The sequence below is a fragment of the Brachyistius frenatus genome, unplaced genomic scaffold (assembly GCF_029030835.1).
Source record: "Brachyistius frenatus isolate BFR_SWC_R1_liver_20210118 unplaced genomic scaffold, ASM2903083v1 Contig_13, whole genome shotgun sequence".
NCBI classification, from domain to species: Eukaryota; Metazoa; Chordata; class Actinopteri; family Embiotocidae; genus Brachyistius; species Brachyistius frenatus.
Genome location: NW_027210612.1, coordinates 5,382,742 through 5,404,216, shown reverse-complemented (window position 1 = coordinate 5,404,216; position 21,475 = coordinate 5,382,742). Strand labels below are relative to the sequence as shown.

Genomic DNA, 21,475 nt, shown 5'->3' with positions numbered 1-21,475 from the left:
AGGACTGAAGGGGGAAGCGGGCGCTGTGAGATGTGCGACTAGAAAAGAGCAGCAGCTGCAGGTAGTCTGACTTGCTGACTGAAGGCGATTTATCAAAGCATGCTGCCACACAAATTTCACCCGCAAATACAGGCTGTTGGTGGGAGAGGATGCTGCACATGAGTCATTGTTGGATTGAGAGAGACTCGCCAGTGGGTGCCAGGGAAGTTCTTGCTTTGTGCACGATGGCGATGTGTATGTGTGTGTTTGTGTTGGAGGTTTTCTTTGTGGGGTAAGTCCTTGCCATCTGTCCTCACTGTGAGAGTCGGGGAGACGGCGTTGCCAAGTCAATGGTGATAGCAGCATGAGGCCTGTCGGTGTGCCGTCACACACACACACACACACACACACACACACACACACACACACACACACACACACAAAAACACTCGCATAAACTGCTTGACTTCTTCTCTCTGAGACACGATCCCATAAATAGACATCTGCTCCTCAGTTTCCAGCTCCATCGCCTTTCTGTGAGGCTTGTATTCTGATTGGTCTATTTGATCCCTGAAGGTTTCGATCAGATGGTTCAAACTTTTGTGTCACAACCCTTTTCTTTACCTGGTGGCATGGACACGTTGCTGCACTATCAGCGTAGCTTGAGGAATGACATCACCTAAGACTGACATGTCTGAAGAACTCCAGGAGGGATAGACATGAAATCATATACAGGCTTTTATTTTCCCCGAGAGGATGAATCCTTCCTCTCAAGCCATCACAATGTTGAGATTTGTGTTTTTTTTGGTCTGGATTCAACAGAGGAAAGGCTGACCCTAATGCACGACGCTGAGGCAGGTGTGAAGCAAATGGAAAACTCCACTCACAGCGATTTGTTGAACATACAAAAGCCGGCAGGTGAACACAATACCGAGGGGAAAAAAAGCAGAATAAAGACACAAAGCAGTGTACAACGGAGACAAATGCTGTGTTCAAATGGAACTCGTGAGCTCGTGGTTACAACGTAGGAAGTCGTGTGCATCGTATGCCCGGCGTTCGAGTGGTTAAGTCCTGAAAACACCGTTGCTAGGCAACAGCAACATGGACGCCGTCTAGAAGCCACAGAGGCTAACAATTTAGCAAGCTAACAGGGCTAACATAATGCAGGAACTGCGCAGGCAGAGGGAAACGATGAGGCCATTGGGAAGATCAACATTTTCCTCAGATGTAGGCGATTATTTAACGTGGCTGAAATTACAATATATTAGCTTAACATCCAATAAAAAAAAATTAAATTCCATGGCCTTCGCCATTTCCGTCAGCAAACATGTCACAACACGTGAACTCGGGCTTATAGAAAATCTTGAGCTCCATCATCGCGAACAATGAGGGGATCGTTCATATGGATTATTCTGGCGTACACGGTTAACCCCATTTGAACGCAGATACAAGGGGGAAATCGAAAGTTTTAAATACCTGCAGGCTCGAGCTGAAACTTGTAGAGAAACACAGCATAAAGTTCAGTCAGGAAAACCATTTCATTCTTCATTCCTGCTCTGAACTCATCACGTCAACTGAGTGCGCTCTCTCCTCGCTTGAAGCGTTCATATTTCGAAATCGTCCTCCGCGAGCCCGACGTTTCACTGCTGTCAAATCTTAAAACAGTCCCCCTCTCTGCCGCTGTTGCCTGTCATTTCGGTGTCAGCCGATGCGACTCTCCTCCACCCCATTAACCTCCAGTTTATTATTATTTTTTTTTATCAGAGCCACGGAGTTCATCAGTAGTCCTGCTCCACATCACATCCATCACCGACTCCCCCGTCTGTCGTCACCCCTGCTCCGCCGCCGCCGCCGGCGTCTGAAACCCGCTGGTACGTTGACGTCTAATCAACGAAGAGTCCTCGCATTTTTCCGCAGTCTCACATTATCGTGCATACCACGTTAAATAGCTCGGGTTCGGCTCCACTTAAAGAAGTTCGGCAGCAGTAGCTCTCCTTCGATGGTGAGGCCCCCGTCGCACCAGTCAGTAAAAATATCAGTCAAAAATAATCTCACGGCCTTAACACCTAACGAATCCATCAAATCTCATTTTCACCTGACCTCTGTGACCACTCAGGACGCATCGTTGTCCAGATGGCCGAGGCCGTCGTTTCTATTCTGGCACACGGCCCTTTGAAATGATAACTGGACTGGAAACTGCGTTGGCAGCGGCGTGTGTTTGGATTCATAAACGGTGCTTGACACAATAAATGGCACCTACTAATATCCACTTGGCCTTTCTGTGTTCATGCTGATGTGAGCTCCTCGTTTGGCTGCTCGTCCACATCTGCTCTCTTCTCTGATTACACAGGAGCCCGGCCAAACGGCGCAAAGGTCCAGGAAGCACAATCGACCTCATTAAATATAAAAGCTCCCCAAATTCAATTATCTTTGCCCGATGCCGCCCGTCCTGTTTAATGCATAACTCTTAACTCTTCTTCTCCATTGTTCTCCTCTGTTAAACTCCTCGCCCACGTCTCCTTCGCTGCTCACACCCGCTCCTGTGAACCCCGTCACTTCCCCCTTTCTGCTTCTTCTTTCGCTCTCTATCTCTGCTGCTCGGGTACCGGCGGAGTGGAAATATCCAAGATGAGAAACAGCATGTTATGAGGCTGCAGCGGTGAAAAAAAACACATCAATATTTTGCGCGTGTCTTGCTTTTGTGATAGAAATCCTGCGGATTAACGGCACTCGGAGGGAGAAAGTGAGCGGATGCTGGACCACCAAAGCAAAAATATCGAAACAATTCTTTGGTTTGAACTGAAATGAAGGTCATCACCTTACCAAACAATTACGTTTTTAGAACATTTCTGAGCATATTAAATGAGGCTGACTTGGTTTTAGAACTTTTCTTCTTTCTTGCATTGTTAATATCTTTTTTTGTGTGTGTGTGTAAAAAAACGTTAGTAATTTAAGAGGTTCAATGACTGCACTATGAACGGTATGACAGGGCAGAAAAACCCTCTAATAATCACACTTTTTATAACCTTGGACAGAACGTATTAGGCCGATGAGCAATATCCACCCCTTTCCAATTGTAGTGGGTCTGCATCGCAGCCGAGACCTCCAGGCAGTGTGCCAGGGACAAAACCGCCTTCTCATCCTGCGAAACTTCATTAAAGCAGGGAGTTTATGTGCGTTGCATTGCGTGTGCGTGCGTGTGTGTGTGTGTGTGTGTGTGTGTGTGTTTTACACTTTTTGGGGCTGATCGGTTTTTCCAACACTTTGAGAAAAGGGCTCCGTTCAGATTTAAGGTTTTTGTTTTAAAGTTCAGGTGGGAAATATACGGCTGCGGTGAAGTTGAAGATAAAGGTGAGGATGAGCGTTGGTCCTCACTGGCGGAAAAAAAAGTGTGTGTGCGAGTGGAAGCGAGACAGAGAGCAGAAGGTTTATGATCACTGTGTTCCAGACAGCCATCTTTCAAATATGAGCACCAGCTGCTACACAGTTATCTTGTTGTCCTCCTTTGCACTTTAAAATTGATTACCGTCATATATCTCTATCCAGCCATCCATATTCATTTGTACTCTTCCTGTCACCGAGGTCAAGCTGTACCACATTAGTATTGCCAAGTCAGTCCCAAAGCTAGCATGTCATCACAGTGTTGATTGGTGAGTCACATCTTCCGCCGTCTCTCATTTCCTACCGTCTGTTTTCTGCAGTCTCTCTCCTCCCCTCATTTACTTCCATTTCTAGTTCTCATTTTCCCCTCTTCTTCAGAACCGACTCCTTTACACCCACGTCCCCTCTAAAATCTTGAAAGCTCGTACTCCGGTTGAGGTAAATGGGCTGGAATATGACTTTAATGGTCACATTGAAACCTCCCAAGTACACACTCGCTCACACTCATTTTTGTGGTCGCCATCTGGGTTTTTTTGGAGTCAGATGTGACCACGTTTGGGCGAGGTGAGACCGAGCAAGGAGTGAATCTGACCGAGAACCTGAGGACACTAGACCCACCTATACCGGTAACGTGACTGCACCCCAGGCATGTCAATAAAACTAGGCTCTCTTTGAGGTCTAATATCTAATTACTAGTGGAATTATTTTTATAAGGACCACCAGAGCACTGATCAGAAGGGGTGAATTTATCTAATGACACCATATTGATTTGTGGAAATAAATGTATTTCATGAAAGAAATTCAACTTCTTTGAATGGAAGTCTATTGGAGCCCTAACATTTTTTTGGAGCCAGACCCTAGTGGCCCTCAGTGGTATTGAACTTTAAGACACTTACTTGGCTTCACTTTTCTGACCTGGGGACTACATCACTTTGTGCATACTGTTTATGCCACAAACCAAATTAAGTAATTAAAAATCTGACCTCATGGTGGCGCAAGGTCCAAATTTAAGGTCATTGAATTCCAAATTTAAGGTCGTTTCAATTCAAGAAGGTGACATGAGTTTCATCTAAAAGCTGTAGTCATTTCACTCAAAATCCCAAATGACCTGAGGGTGGCGTGAGAGGAAACATTCAGAGGATCACTAAAATCCTAAGAGTTCATCTGTTGGCCACCATTAATGTTTGTTCTCATGGCAACCCTTGAAGGTGGTATATCTTAAAGATGTCCCACATTTCGATTGGAAACTGATTGCTTATCTTTTACACATCACGTAACTAAAAGCGCACGCACGCACTGGGAACCTATAGATACATAGGAATGAAGCAAAAAAAAAAAACCAAAAAACCAACAGAAATCTAACTATATTTATAATTTTATCAAAGATTTACCAGAATTAGGTTCATCGGGAAATAAAGACTTCATTAAGAGTGAATGTGTTCCACCTGTTTTTGTTTTTTTTAATCCAATTTCTCTTTCACACACACTCAGACATCGATTTCTATAGCTACCACGTAGGGCTCTAAATTAACTGGAGACTCTAAATTGCCTGGAGGTGAACGTGAGCATGACGTTTCTACGTCTCTCGGTGTTTACCACGGTGTGAACACAAAGTAATCCACGGCGAAGTGCACAGAATCCGTTGTGATATTCGCGTATTGGGAGAAACCACAGAATTCTGTAGAGATGCCTCTGAAGCGTTCTGCAGTAGAATGTTCATCTGAGTTTAGAGGAAGAGAATCCGATGATGTCACAGAAGAGAATCCGATGATGTCACAGAAGAGAATCCGATGATGTCGCAGAAGAGAATCCGATGATGTCGCAGAAGAGAATCTGATGAGGTCACAGAAGAGTAGTGTCACAGCTGAACAGTAGAAGTGCGGCTCCATGAGTGTCAGAAAACATCTACAGCTGGTCTGAACAACCTCTCACAAACAGCGAGGTTTATTGTCAAGTCAGCATGGAAGAGCAACGCAACCAAACACGCCGCAGAAACCTGCATCTAAGAAAAGATACCTGCAGTTTGCGGGCACTGCGCAGAAATAGTGGCTGGGACGCAACTTATAGCTGCGTGGTGAAGACGGTAGGAGGTTTTAGATTTTTCTGCTTTACGTCTCAAATTCACTTTGTAAAGCGACACAGTGCGAGCGAGTCCCGACTATCAATGTGTGTGTCGCAAAAAAGAGATGAAACTGTCGATGTCGATACCCAAAGATGATTCCCAGAAAGATAAGAAACAGTAGCTGAGATAACTCCTGATCACCACACTGTGCAGCATCCCAACCATGCAGGTCAGCAGACTGTGGTGGTAAACTGGCCATTTACTGTGAAACTTCACACTTCCTTTTATTCTTACCGTACTTACTTCCCGTGGGAGATTGGAAAGTTGCTCTCAAATGAAAAAACATTTGGTTTAGACCTTCACATGCTAACAGCCTATCCTGAAACCAAAAGTCTATTAATTGTGTATTTTAAGTTGGGTAAACATATCAAAACTTTTGTTGAGATCTGGTCACCCCAAACCAAAGTGGCGCGCTCATCGAGAGAACGACCGACAGACCCACGTTGCCTTGAGCCACACCTCTAATGTGGCTACTAAAAAAAAATCCACGCGTCATCCTCGTTTTTGCAGAATCATTTGTCCTTTTAGTGAAAGACAAAGCCAAAAGGCAATTTAAGAGGTCCAGTGCAGGTTTGTCAAGAGGAATTATGCAGTCATCCTCGACACTGCTAAAATAAAAGCCGATGGAAGGTCACGAGAGAAGCTGAGTGAAAGACTTTGGTTTAAAACCAAGGAAGGCTCAATTGGCAATACTTGCTGTTCTTTTGAATCTTTAGATGGGCTGTAAATTTCTCCCACAGCCTGTCCTTGTAATCTCAAGGGAAATTTAAAAAAAAAAAAAAAAAAAAAATTGGCAGAGTTTTTAATTACTTCAGCAAATCTGCGAGGAATGAGGTAATGCATTTCAAAATGAAACTCTACTGAGTGTTATGCGCTTCCCGGTCCACGTCTCTGAATAGTGGCCATTAAGACTCTGAAATCTGCTTCCTCAAACCACAGTTCAGTTGGAAATAGAAAATTACATCAATTAATTTGAACTTTTATGCTGGTTGGACATATGCAGATTTCCTATTCAAGTCAACTGTAATATAGTGAAGAGAATACCAGTTTGTTTTTTTAATGATGTTCCCTCTTGTTGAAGAATACTGACATTTTGTAAAAGTCCACATTCTTCATAATAATCCTGCCTCTTAGCATCCACTCATTTTTATTCAGGAATTCTTCTTTAACAGGCTCAATTCCTAAAAAAAAAAAAAAAAAAAAAAAAAATACAGATAACCTGACGAGAAAAAACAGAACAACAAAACAGATGGTTTTTCATGACTCTTTATATACAAAAACACTATACACAGTTTGGATGTAGCAGAAGCTGTTCTGGGGATACACTGTTTAACATCATTGTATTATTGGAGGAATTATTGATGGCAAAAATACAGTATAGGAGTCCATTTTAAATATCCAGTCCCGGGGTCTTTGCTGCTTTGACCGTTTCTACATTTAAAGCTGGAGGATTTACAGTGTGACACTTGTCAATCTGCAGAAAATGACTGTGAACGTCACACGATCAGGAAAAGATGACACATTCATGGTGAAAGGCTTTCGATCGACAGCAGCAGTCTGATTATGGCTACAGTCTGAAGGTCGGGGGTTCAGTTTCCGCAGGTGACCAAAGAAGCACCATCACACATTCTCTAATGTAAACTGGTGGAAGTCGACGACATTACAGATCGATAGCAACAGCCAGCATTTTTATTTTTATTTTTTTTTAAGTGTCAAAGTGGATGTGAATGTTTTACAGAGACCCAACTGGAATCTTAAGAGAAATACATTTTGAAATTGTGGGCTAAAGGTTTCTTTGGATTTATCATGCTTATTTTACATTCACCCTTCAGTTGAGATGAAACAGAGCGCAGCCATAAACAGTTTTACAGGGCTCGCTCTTCGTGATGAATACTAACTGGGTGTCACGAAACACCGACATGTCTACATTTGGACTAAAATGTGAACTTGTGCGTCAAGTGCCTTCAACATAAATGTGGTGATAGTCCAGACGAGGACACCACTGTAAGTAGTTTCAGTATTAGAAAGTCCCCTGTGTGTTAAAAGAGACAACGAGGTCTAATGTAAGATTCCTATTAGGTGATTTCAACCTCTCTATTTAGCACCGATAAGCAGAGATGGTTATAAGATACTATAATGTAGTTATAAGGAAATTTAAGGTCATTTCAAGTGTTCAGTAATTGACTTTGTCTCCGATTTGAACTTTCTATTTAAAACATCCATAACTAGTAGATAATGAATGATTGATAAAACCGAATAACACAAGTTTTATCATGACATTACAGTGCGTTATAAGGCCTTTAATCATACGCAGGTTTTTAATAGTTTATAAGTGGGTTTAAAACTCATGAAGCGAGATCATTGTATTATTAAAAAAACATGCTGAATTATGTGACTGAGCACTAAATAGAGCACTTTTGGATGCTTCATAATAGAGGTCAAGATGTAAACAAACATATAAAAAAACAAAAAAAAACCACAATGTCTTTATATCTGCTCTGCTAAATACATTTATCAATTGACTGTATCCTGCTTATAAACGGTAAATACACAAAGATAAAATATCACCAGATTAATTTGTGTTTTTACGTGTGACGCAAGCAGCAATGTTCATGTTTACTCTGACACGGCGGGATAAAAGCTGCACCACCAGGTCAGACTTTGAATTTTTATATCTAAAAATAAAATCCCTTTCTAGTCTTTTATTAGAGTATTTGTTGTTGGTATGGACCATGTTGACCTGTACAGGAAGGCACCACACTCACGTCTACTTATTTACTGACGTAACTGGATTTGATATCAAAACAAATGTGGATAAAATTGAACTAGGAACGGTCACGTCAACGTTCCTCGTCGTTCTAGTTGGTGCAGAGTGAACTGGATGCATCTGCATGCGAAGTGATCGGAGAGAGTTGTCGCTACCTCCATGATGTCGAAGGTTTGGTAAAGACTGTGCTTGATAGGCTCATTTCTTTAACAGTGTTCAGGGGACGATTTAAAAAAACAAGCAAAAAAAAAAAAAGACAACTATAGTTAGCGCTTAAAACATTCACATCAAAGTTGTATTGTATCATATTGGTAGTAAAACTGATTTCAATGTATGCACATGCTTGATATACATTCTGTACAAAATAATCAACATATAACAACATAGACATGGACGTCAATGAATACTGTTGGTTCTGTTCCACCGCTGTAGATAATTTCAATTTACAACCCCCGCACATTCAGAAGCAGGAAGAATAAATCGGTCCTTTTCAGCGACTGCGTGTGTGAGAATGACGCGTTTTGTGGAGGTTGGGGCTCCATTGTGAGAACGCAGACTTTTGGAGGTCAGCAGGCTCAATCTGTCAATCACTCGTCAGCCAACTTGTTCCTCGCCTGATCAAGTGCAGCCGGGGATAAAATGTGAATAAAAGCTCGGCCGAATATTCTGGCATTTGCACAGGAAGAGTTTTTTTTTTTTTTTTTTTTTTTGAATGGCTCCTCTTTACACTCTGCATTAAAACGCATCTCGACTTCTTGGATCTTATCTCAACAGATCGCTTCGAGGCAGAAAATCTACCAAAGATGAATAATGACCAAAGATGAATAATGACCAAACCTCAGCCACATAAATCTTCACACACACACACACACACACACACACGCGCGCACACACACACACACACACACACACACACACACACACACACACACACACACACACACACACACACACACACCAAAGCTTCAGTTTATCTGCTGATTTAAACTAAGAAAATCTTCTTGACTGTATTGAATGCCAAAAAATTAAAATCGGTTCAGACTTAAGGTCTAAACATCTTTCCAAGTGAATAAAACACATCCTTGATCCCTAAGGGCAAAAAACTATAAAATGGGCTGACATTATTTAAATAATTGATTATCAGTATAGTTGCAGATGAATTTTCTGTCAAAGTGGAACTTTTCCTTCAAATTTTCAGGTTGATGTTAAAATTTGCAAAAGAATCTGACCTGCATCGCTGGATTCAAGATGCATGTTGAGGCGAGGTGTAAAGAGTGCACCTGTCTTCACCTAACCATCACAGGAGGACAGATTAAAGCACTTTGGTTAACATTTGTTGGTTTATAAATGCGCTCTATAAATAAACTGACTTGCCTAAATTGCAAAAGCATGTTCAAGGAAATGGAAATTAAAGTATTTCCCTGCTTCTTTGAGAGGCCAGTTGATTGGGTCAGTGGTTTAAATGCTCAGTGTCTATTCAGCATTCATTAAACCTTTAATTAAAGTCCACCCGACGAAATCGAACCAGAAAGAAGACCCACGTACAATCAAATTTCTGCCTTTTCTTTGGCACCGAGTCGCTCAGTGTGACGAGCCCCGGCCAAAAGCCTGAAATGAAAGTTTAAAAAAAAAAAACTAAAAAAATAGCTCCTCTAAACAGCAAGTCCAGCACTTGGTGATCAGAGGTTTGCACTTGGGAGACTCAACACAGGACATATGATGACATATGATCACGTATTACTGGGAAATGAGCTTAAGGGGGTTAGAATTGGCCTGAAGGGGGTGATTTCCATTGCACTTCACTATCAAAGCCTCGGGGGGCCCATCGCTCCCTCGGCTTCAGCGGGTATAAATATAACACTTGCAGGTTCTTCTTTACCTACATACACATCATCATCCCCCTCTGTGACTCCTGTGATATAATGCCCCCTAGTGGCAATATACTTTTAAGTATGTCTAAAAATGATGCATTATCTCCGACACGAATCCGAGAGACACATCAGAGCAGAACAAACTGCCTCTCCTCCCCTGTGATCTGTGACATAGGCACTGACATCAGCATGAAACCGTCCAATCCCCCCAATTTCCTGCTCTGGGAGGATGCCCATATATGGCCATTTGTCAGTTTATGACGAGGCAACCCTTGGCAAGTACACAAACTCTCGAGTGCACTTGAGCCACATTCACTATTACAAGGCAAATTTTTCCCCCCAAAAAACATGGTATAAATAAATGGTTGTAATCAGAGCGCTGTACACACCACTGGTCTGACTATATGTGCAAATGTTTCACCGGTGCCTTCGCATGGCCGAGGCCTTAAGACACACCTGTAGCCGTCATTATAGACATAAATACATATAAGGAGCAATGGACCTTTTTCACTGAAGACTTTTTGGCGTACTGTCGCTGTAACAGCGGCTCAGATCCATCCAGTGTCCCACTAAGCCAGCAACCACTGCACCCGTGCTTTTCCTGCTAAGGCAGGACAAAAACGTCTGCTGTGAAAAAGGTCAACTGGATCCCAAAGCGAGGTGGACCGAGGGTCTGGAGGGTCGGGGGACAGCCGGGAGAGCTCACAGAGGAGCTTTGCACTGCTGACATCCAGGTGGCACTGAGGGCTGTCAGGGCCGATGGAATCTGAAAGCACAAACACACGGACTCATAGTCCGTGAAAACAAAGCATGCACATACACACGCAACATAATAGAAATGTATGAATCAATTACTACGAATCTCTTTTTAGAGCTTGAAAAACTTCTTGAGTGGAATTTATGTACAGTATCTAACTAAATATGTTAAAGTTGCTGTCACTGCAGACCAAAGATATACACTCAGTGGGGCTGCCAGCTTTTATTTGGAGAATTTACAACCTGCCCCGTATTATCAAAGACAATTAAAAAAAAATTAAAAAATCTGCAGGCTTTTTTTTTTTTTTTATTGTCTTTGAAAACACAAAATGTTGTAAACTACTGAGCTGCTCGACATATAAATGACAATCAGAGAAGCGATGGGAAAGAAGCCTTTCAGATACAAGAACACTTGAAAACATAGGCGTGGTTATTTGCTGACTTTTTAAAAATAAAATGCCTTATAGCATTATTATCTTTTCACCTGATTGAGGCCGTCGATGTGTTGTGAATAAATAAATGCATTTGACAACATCGTTTAGTGTTAGACTACAGGGGTTCCATTCAGGTGTTTGAATAAAAGAAGAACTACACAAGGCAAAACTAACAATCTGAACACTGTTTGAACTGCTTAACCTGGAAACAGTCTTCAATCTTGAGCTACAGCCACTGACTTTAGAAAACGAAAATACAGCTGGTGTTATGATTGTGTCCTTTTTTTGTGTGTGTGTGCGTTTACAACTGACAGGATAAAGGTCCTATACGTTTCATACGTTTTTATGGAGTACGAAACACATTGTAATTTGGTCTAAAATTTACCCACATAAACTAAGTATTTGGGCACCGTGTGAAAATTACATGTTTTGTCGATTGTCGAAGTGAAAAGAAATAAATAAAAGCCCTGCAGCAAACTAACACTAAAGAACAAACACTTCCAACCCCATACTTAACAGTTGAAAATGTTATTTTCCCCCAAACATACCTTTTGCTGATTGTGGCCAAATAGCTAAATTTGAACTTCATCTGTCCACAGTTTCCAAAACCACCATTCTTATCAGGATATCGTTTTTATTTTTAATTTTTTTCCTGAACGTACGGCTTCTTTTTGCCAACTTTTCCATGTGGACCCTGTTTGTGCATCGGCGCTGCCCAGGAGACGTGCAGTTATACATAAAGGCTTTATTTCTCTTAGACCTGATCTTGACTTCTACGGCAGACAGTGGAAATTACAAGCTGGAAGCACTTTGATATCTTTTTATAGCCTTCCCCTGCTTTGTACGTATCCATTAACCTCATTGTCAGATCCTTAGTCAGGTGCTCAGAGGAGCTCATAGTTGTTAAGGTTTGAGAAGTCTCATATTTCACAGCATCGAGTTTTAAAATTGTCATCAGCGGATCATATCTGATGGCAATTCTTGACGCCCACAAATCCTAAGAAGTTCTGAGACTTTCTGAGTAGAAAGGTGGGAAACTTTTGAACCCGATGCAACAATTACGATTGATTTTTTTTTTTTTTACTATTTTATAAGTCAATGAAATAAAAAGTAATAAAGAAATGCTAATTGTTTTATGCTCCAATTGCTGCAAGGGTTTGAATAAAACTTTGTCTCACTTCAAAAATCAACACAGTGTAATTTAGCATTTAACTCCACACAATGGTAGTGAACACACACAGAAATGATATCAGTAAAGCATTATATAGTTCTATAGTTTTAGCAATATACTGTCATTATAAATATATTAGTTCTTACTGGTGGACTCATCTCTGTACGGATATAAACCTATAACACGGATCTAATAACATCTGAGACAGCGGCCTGAACTTTACTGGCAGAGCCTGAGGCTAATGAACTGCAGTCCAGTCAGGTGTACATCATGACTTTAATGTGGAGAGTGGAAATGGCTTTAGGGGACCAGAATAGTAAAAATATTGATCAATGTGAGCTAATAAACAACATAATTTATGTTGATAAATTACTAATGAAGCTTCAGAGTTAAATGGTGGAGGCCATCGACCGCTTGAGTACCTGGTGAACTGTTTGCTGTCTTCGTGAACCTCCATCTCTCGGGTCTTAAACTCATTCAGCTCTTTACGGATAGCAGCCTGCGGGGCAAAATACACACACACACACACACACACACACACACACACACACACACACACACACACACACACACACACACACACACACACACACACACACACACACACACCAGGGTTAAAACTCCCCTGTGTTTTCTTCTCCAGTCAGAGGCTCATTGACAGAGTCCACCTTGCTGACTCATCAATAGGTCTATAAGGGCTCCTGATTTCCTGGCTCTCATTTGGACTTTTGACTTATGTACAATTGCCATAAACCTCCACTCTGGCAGACTTTGCTTCAGGGAACTATTCACAATTCAAAAAATTACAAGCGACACAAATGTGTCTTATTCCCCGAGGGCAGGGTCATACTAATTTAGTTTTAGTCTGTTATTATTAAACAACAATAATTAATCATTTAAATAATTGTGATGTCAGTACCAAGCTCTTTACAAATAATTTGTTCTTACAAGAGAGCAAAACTTGGTTAAATCTCGTTATGTCTGTTGTCTTCTACGTTTTTAACCCTCCTGTTGTCCCTGGGTCAAAATGACCCGCATCTGTGTTCAACCAAGTTCTATTTTATTTCTATATTTTCATATTTTTTGGGGATCATTGGTGACAAGGATGCTGTGAGGGTTTCTTTAAACCAAAAAAAAAATCCCCCAAAATATGAAAATATTGAAATAAAATAGAACTTGGTTGAACACAGCTGTGGGTCATTTTGACCCGAGGACAACACGAGGGTTAAAAGTGTGAAAGGCAGAGGGTGTGATTTCTGTGTGTTGTGTAGTTCTGACCATGAACAGCAGGGGGCAGCTTTGACGCAGAAATTGTGCTCCAGCACACCTTGAGGGTCTTTCTTCCTCTACAAGGTCGTTTTACTAAGTCATAGAAGACATTTGAACAGTAGAGCTCCCCCCCAACCCCCACCCACACACACACACACAGTGCATCAGTCTGGGTTTGGTTTTCATGGTTTAGTTTACATTGAGGTGGAATTTGGAGAAACCTTCATGCTACCGCATACAAACATATGTTAGACAACAGTGTATGGCACAGCTTGGTGGCAGGACTGTTTCCACATGACCACAACAACAACAAGGTGTGGAAGAATTTTAAGAGCCTGCACGGAGCTCTGACCTCAATCCCATCCAACACCTTTGGGATGAGCTGGAACACCGACCGTGAGCCAGGCAACATCGGCGTCCGACTTTGGGTAATGCTCTTGCGGCTGAACGAGCTCAAATTCTTGCAGCCAGGTGCCAAAATCTTACGCAACGCCTTCCCAGAAAAGTAGAGGCCGTTATTACTGTCCATTGTTTTAGAGTGACGTATTCAACAATCACATGTGGACATACTGTTCAGGCATCCATATGTTGTAATATGCTCAGTGTCAGCGATTCACAGAATATGCACTACTGACTAGTGGAGAAGCAGGTCGTGTGATCAAATTAAAAGGAAACATTTTATATTGCATTGTATTAACAGCAGTACCTTGTCCGCAGGAGTGAGCCGTGTCCAGGGTTTGTCTGCCCGCCGGTCATAGTCCTTGGCGTCTGTTACCTCCACATACTCATTAAAGCACAGGATCCTCCGAGCGACCAGCTCTGCCACTGTAGGCCTCACACTCAGCTACACACACACACACACACACACACACACACACAGGGAGAGAAACTCTGTAAACATCAACATTCAAAAATGCTCTTTCCACTGTTTTTCTTGAGTTTTAAGTGAAAAGTTTTCTCAGCTCAAAGTAAAGTCTCAGTTCCAGCTGCGTCCACTAGATGGACTGATCTCTGTGTAAAGCATCTTCTCTGCCTCGTACCATGACTCATAAGGTGGAGCAAAACATATTAGCAGCTAAATATAGAATCGCTGTGTCCTCTCACTTCTCCTTTATGTGTGTGTGTGTGTGTGTGTGTGTGTGTGTGTGTGTGTGTGTGTGTGTGTGTGTGTGTGTGTGTGCGTGCGTGCGTGCGTGCGTGCGTGCGTGCGTGTGTGTGTGCGCTCAGTGTTTACAGTACCTTTCTGGAGAGCCTCCTTTTAATCTCTCGCTTGGCCTCTTGCTGCTCAGCATCATTCTTTTCTGCACACAGAGAACCAGCAGTGTCATTTCACACCTCCTATGTCTGCAACAAGTTCCTTCTTCTATTACTAACCCGGAGATGTGATTTGTGATATCAAAGTACGTCAGTGTCGTCGTAGTGTCATCAAGAGGAAGTATATCAATCATCTGAGCTCAAATCGGCATTGCACATATCCTGGCGGTGTCTTCGTGGATGTGTAGTATATAAATGTGTGTAAACAACTTGTGAGCGACTCTTGGCCTGCTGCGCTCGTGAACCCCTCGACCCCCCCAGTGGTCCCATCAGAGATTGAAATACAAGCCATGTCGTATTCATGGGACAGAAACCAGTTGCCTACCTCTTCTTTTCCCACAACCAGAACTTAGGAGAGACACATTTTTTCCCTCTCTGTGCTTCTTCACGTGCAATAAACGTGACTCGTCCAGCTGTTTTCCTGACTGAAGCTGTATGTTTGGTCTGTAAACCATGACACTGCAAAGTATCAACATCTCCAGATGGACATAGCCCGCTGAAGCTGCAAACAAACTTATCACAAATCCTAACTTCACATGCAAAGTTTTTTTTTTAGCAGGACATTTTGACATTTTTTTTTATTTCAGTTGATCATCACCACAAGCATCTATTGATGAAATAATTGTTGCCAAAAAGGGATCAAATTGATCAGAAACTATGTTCGGTTCTTTTGTAGTCATGTTTTTTGTTGCGGTAATTTGGTTATATTACAATTCCACTTGAATTGTGCCATTGTTACTGTGTCTCTATGTGTTGGGTGATTTCTAAGTTTAATTTTTGATTTTAATTTCCTGTGCTTTATCCACTGAATGCAAGCTGGTGATTATGCACAGAAACACTCAGTTACTCAGCCGGCAAAACAGCGGTAAGAAATAAGAAATACCCAGTTTTTAAAAGCCTCTAAAAGTCCATGTGGAATAACAAGTTGATACTACAAGCTTCCAAATGACTGACAAATGTTACTTAAATAACCTGAGCTAACTTTTACCACTGTGGTATATTGTGATCAAAGAAAGAAAAAGTAATCTAAGGCAATTGTTGCTGAAAGTTCTGTCTCGTCCATCTGATTAAACCAGCTCATTACATTATGATAATTATAAATATACTGCACTGTATCACCCATCAGTTTGAGAGTGTACTTCAGAAACTCACGTTTGAGGATGTTTCTCTGCTCCAGCTCGTCTGTGGTGGGTCTTTGGCTCAGGCGCCTGAAAAGAGAAAAGCTATGTTCACACACTTTTCTACAAGGAGCAGATAAGAAAGGGTTTAAACATTTCGCCGATTTCTACAAACAACATGAATTATCACAACAACATCAGTGTGTGTGTGTGTGTTTTTTTCCTCCTTTACACCTTTAGTTGTAGATAATCCAAATACTGTTTGCCAAAAGCCTTTCTGTCTCAGCTGGTAGAAAAGGCCAAACTTCTTCACAGATTTTTACTGGCCATCATGTGTATCAGTACACCACCCACAACTACACTAAAACAAATAATGAACAATCTCTGTAATTATCCCACAACTATGATGAAAAGCAACACCTACCTACACTTTCACAGCATGGTGTGTGTATGTGTGTCTGTGAGTGTGTACCTGACTAGTTTGCTGCCTATCTGCTGGCGCAGCTCAAGCCTCTCTGTCTCGGAGCTCCGTGGCAGAATGTTTTTCTCCTCCAGCTCTGTCTTGCTGGGTCGGTTCCGCAGCTTAATGTTCAGGGTGTCTCGTCGGCGGATCTTGCTGGCCAGAGAGCCTGCAGCAGATATTCAACAGGGACAACCAGTATTGAGGAGTAGTAGAGGAAGGGTGAAGATGATTGACGACCCCCCCCCGACCCCAGCCTTCCTCTACTACTCCTACCTTTTCTCAATCACCCCCACACCTCCCCACCCCAACCCTCTACGAAACCCTACCTTTCCCCAGCCGCCCTCACTCCCCCCCCATCCCCCCCCGCCCCGCTACTACCCCTGCCAACCACATCCCTTCCTCTACTACCCCCTCCCCCCCCGCCGCCAATCTGCGAGCTTCTAAAACGCCCAAACAACTGTTGCAAGATTCCAGAACTCACAAATGACAGTTGCAATATTCTAGAATGCCCAAACTACTTTTTCAGTATTCTATAACTAAGGAGTTAGGGGATTCTAGAACTCCCGAACAATTGTTTTAAGATTCTCAAACTACTAGAGGGATGTTGGGGGACACTAAAAACCCCTAAACAAGTGTTGCAAGGTCCCAGAACTTCTGAACGGCTGTTTCCAGATTCCAGTGCTCCTGAAAGGCTGTTTGGGGGATTTGAGGACTCCCAAACATTTGTTGCAAAACTTTATAATTTCCACTGTTGTAGCATCTCCACGGTTGTATTATATATTACAAACAAACATTACTAGCGCCATACTGTTTGTGTACTCGTCGTCCTCCTCCTCTTCTTCGTCCTCGTCCCGGTACAGGATTGGTCCATCAGAGTCAGAGTCACTAGTCTGGCTGTCTCTCGGTCGATCAGGGATCACGGTCACCTCGGCCTGCTCCGTTTTCACACTGAGGCTGTGCGGTTTTTCTGTTTGGTTCTCTGCTGACCTGCAGGACACAATAACAATAAATTATGAGTGCACAAATATGTGGAAACGAAACATACAGTGAGACTGAAAAGCTTTAGCAACCAAGTATTAATATATACGTGAAGTTGGACACTATTTAAACTATATTTTGTCAATCAACTCATTCCTTCCTTCCTAATCATTTTGGGATTTTGTTATACAACTCCAACTAGACTACTGTAATGTACTATATAAAACCAAAATACAGAGAAGGAGAAAATATGGAATGTAAGGAATCACAATATTGCCTGTACCAACTAGATTTTTACCTCAGGCTGTTCTCTACAGCACAGTCCGTTTCTCCTTTCTTCTTTCTGTCTTCGGGTGCCTCCCCTTCTGTCCTCCCCTGTCTTTCTCCCCCAGAGCTGCAGTCGGTCTCTCCCTCTGTGAAGGATGTGTCCTCTGTAGCAGTGTTGACATGGGAAGACTGGGCTGTGGTTTCAGGAGCCAGACCGCTGTGGGTCTCCTCACCTGTTGCCGAGCCATTGGGGACCGATTTAGGCTCTGGACCAGGCTGAGAAGTAGCCCGAGTTCCCTCTGTCTCACTGCCTGAGGCGTTACACGAGAGAGGCTTGGTGTCTGAGGTGCGGGGAGAGGGCTTTAACTCCCCAGGCTGGCTAGGAGTCTCTGTGGAGGGTTTTGGAGGTACAGATGAAGAGGTGGGAGTGTCTGATTTCCGGTTGGTCTTTGCATCTATTCCACGAGTCTGTGCTGCAGCGCTGGCGTCCTTAGACGCACGAGAACGAGGTGTGGAGGTGGTTTTTGTTGTGCATCCTGTCTTCTTTGGATGAAAGGATTTGGCTGTGGAGAAGAGGGGACAAGCAAACGTGTAAAGGGAAAGATACAAATTTAGATTTGTCTTTCCTCTAGGTTCGTGAATGTGGTTAAAACTGCACACATTTTATGTTTTATACAAATTCAAATGAAGTTACATTTGGGTATCTCTTTTTGGAGTAAAAAAAAATACTTTCAATGTGTTTTTAAAATGTACTGTTATTATTTCTGTATTATTAAAAGGAAGAAAAATGACAGTTATTGAGGACCTCAGTTCCTTTATGTCTCAGCTGGCTGGAGAGCCATGACTGTATTCGATTTACAGCAGCCTGCAGTTTGCACCTCAGCAGGGGAACAAAGGGGGGAAATGAACTAACTTGTGCTTTAGCTGACAAACTGAGCAGAAGATATGTTCTTAACACTACTATTGAATAAAATTCAAGGGGTATTAGCAGTTATGTTTCCATGCTTCTTATAGCACTGCAGCTGTCCTATTTAGCTACCTTATGATACTAGTACACTTTTCTATGTTTAATGTTTGTTTGGTCCCTTGTTCAGTAAGTAAGGGAAGGATAAGACTATGGTCTGATAAGTCAGAGAGAGAGGCTTCATTTGATACAACTTCTTGTTATTGTTCTAAGACGTTGGATTTGGCGTAGCTGTTGTCCACATGTCAGCCAGCGTTTCCATCTGCCTGACTGAGCGAGTTTACTACTCTAACTGAAGAAAAGCATTTTGATTGGCTGTATAGAAAACAAATTATGCAAAACTAGAGGGCGCCAAAAAGGGAAAACAAAGCATACAAAATGTACCCCTTTGTGGTTTCAGCTGTACTCAAAGAGGAACACAGGACATGTGATTTACAGTGCAGACGTGCATGCTGGAGCTCAAAAACAAATGCTGGCTAGTTTCAGTTGTACTTAAAATAGTATGCACAGTGCACCTACTGATTGTTTTCATTAGTTTAACCATCGCGACTGATTATTTTTGTTAAGGCTGTTAAATGCCCAAATTTTCTAAAACATATTCACACTAGCAATTGAGTACAGTTAAAAATGCATTCTACAATGTATCTAGGTTAAAATAGTAACTGCTTTGTTCGAACATGCCCGCAGCCATAATATAGTTGTATCAGAATAACCGTTTCTAAACACATCTCCAATTTGCGGCAGATACAGAACACCTGAGGTAATTCTGACTGAAGCAGCTTTTTAAGCGTCTGTGAAGTGTCTTTGTGTTCTGCTGAAAGCAGCCCGAGGAAAGGGATGAACTTACAGTGCTATTCATACACTAATGAAACAACTTTTGTACCACATCCCCAATAACTCAGCATATAATACGCAGACGTCCTCAGAAAACACTGCATGAACATCACATGCACCATTCTGGGTTTTGTGTGTTGCTTTGTTTAACCATGCTGTACATTAAACACACACACACACACACACACACACACACACACACACACACACTGGACAAAGGGGGATGATCATGCCATCAATAACCACACAAACTCATCTTAGCTCATTTTATGAGTAAAGCCATACTGACCATACTCAAACCCCTGTGCTTTCTTTCTCTCTAACACACACACACACACACACACACACACACACACACACACACACACACACACACACACACACACACACACACACACACACACACACACACACACACACACACAGATAGATACGTACTTTCCAGAGAAACAATAAATCTTCACTTCTGCTTTCCCAGAACAAACAGAGATCTTAAATCCAACACTTTGACAGTTACTCACTTCACTGGAAGTCCCTTCAAATTAAGAAAGGACACCATCAAAAGGAAGAAACAGGGACATACTATTTTGTTGCAACTTGACAGAAACTTGACTGACACTTTAAGTACATTAGGGCTGTGTACAGGAAGTCATGGTTTACAGGTGCAGATGACTTTATGGCGAGTCCCCTTTCTCTTCAAACAATGATACAAGTGCACGCTCCATGCAGGGGGGCAGGCAAGAACATCGACGGGCCAACTGGCTACAGTCCCAACTTACCAGTCCCGCGACTAGTGTTGTTAGTGCTCCGTGGGTTAGCTTTAGCTTGTGTGGAGGAGCCTGTCTTGACTGTGGCTTTAGCCGTCTTTTTAGTCCCAGACGCACCATCTTTGTGCCTTGCTGTGGCTGTGGTGCCACCGGCAGTTTTGGAAGAGGCGGGCGGGGTGGCACTTTGCTGTTTTTTGGCTTGAGCGTCCCGCAGTCGCACCTGGTTTGCCCGGGTGACGGGTTTAGTATCACACCTCTCTGAGCAGATGAGAGGAAGCGGGAAGGAAAAGAAGTGCAGTGTTTACAGGCCAAGACAGAGATTGAAAGCAAGATAAAAAAAAAGGTGCTCATGTCGTGCAGACAAGCAAACGGAGACAGAGGAGACACTGACAGATAAAGAGGTGGACAGAGCTGATGATGATAAAAGAGTCTTGTGCAGATTTTCCATTAGACGGATAGATAGAATGCACCCATTAACCTTCCCAACCTTCAGTATGACGGTATAGGTGTTCTGTTGCTGTATTAGCAGCCTATGTTGCCTGTGCCTTTCTGATTATTGACAAACGAAACAAACAAATGGCTACAAGTTCAATGCTAACACGATTGAGATGAAAACAGCACAACACTTAAGCAGCATCAGACACCAGAACAGCGGCCGGTCTCCTGAGGGAGAGGGAGGCATTAGCAGAAGGCGATACTGCTCTGCTCAGACTGTAAAGGCATACTGTGGGCTGATATAATGGGAATATCTATTTGAGCACATTAGACCCGCTCACAGATCCCAGAGGATTCAGTGTCGACCAGAAAACGGCTGGAGATACAAATGCATTCCACGGCCGAGAGGAAAATACTTCAAAGCATCTAAAAAAAGCTGCAACATTTAGTTTGAGGGTATAAATATGGAACTGCTAAAGGACTGTAAAAGTCCCACATTCCTGAGAAACATGACATGTTTCAGCACTTCGTTTGGAGGAGTGAAGCCCTATCGATTGACAATCACACAATGCAACATTCATTAGC

The 21,475-nt window shown here is 42.5% G+C and overlaps 1 protein-coding gene across 8 annotated transcripts in view; it reads right to left on the bottom strand.

Annotated features, from left to right (window-relative positions):
- Positions 1-6,732: 6,732 nt before the first annotated feature.
- Positions 6,733-21,475, bottom strand: part of phactr2 (phosphatase and actin regulator 2) — a 44,255-nt gene continuing 29,512 nt past the window's right edge. For 4 of the 8 annotated variants that reach the window (XM_069692948.1, XM_069692951.1, XM_069692950.1 and 1 more), the window contains 9 exons: positions 20,468-20,713; positions 17,922-18,453; positions 17,454-17,632; positions 16,655-16,811; positions 16,217-16,272; positions 14,990-15,051; positions 14,457-14,594; positions 12,904-12,980; positions 6,733-10,886 (listed from right to left, as the gene is read on the bottom strand). In XM_069692948.1, the coding sequence (XP_069549049.1) occupies positions 10,871-10,886; positions 12,904-12,980; positions 14,457-14,594; positions 14,990-15,051; positions 16,217-16,272; positions 16,655-16,811; positions 17,454-17,632; positions 17,922-18,453; positions 20,468-20,713 (1,463 nt within the window). In that variant the 3' untranslated portion in view covers positions 6,733-10,870. The remainder of the gene's footprint in view (positions 10,887-12,903; positions 12,981-14,456; positions 14,595-14,989; positions 15,052-16,216; positions 16,273-16,654; positions 16,812-17,453; positions 17,633-17,921; positions 18,454-20,467; positions 20,714-21,475) is intronic. The other 4 variants (XR_011310679.1, XR_011310680.1, XR_011310681.1 and 1 more) reach the window with 4 other exon arrangements.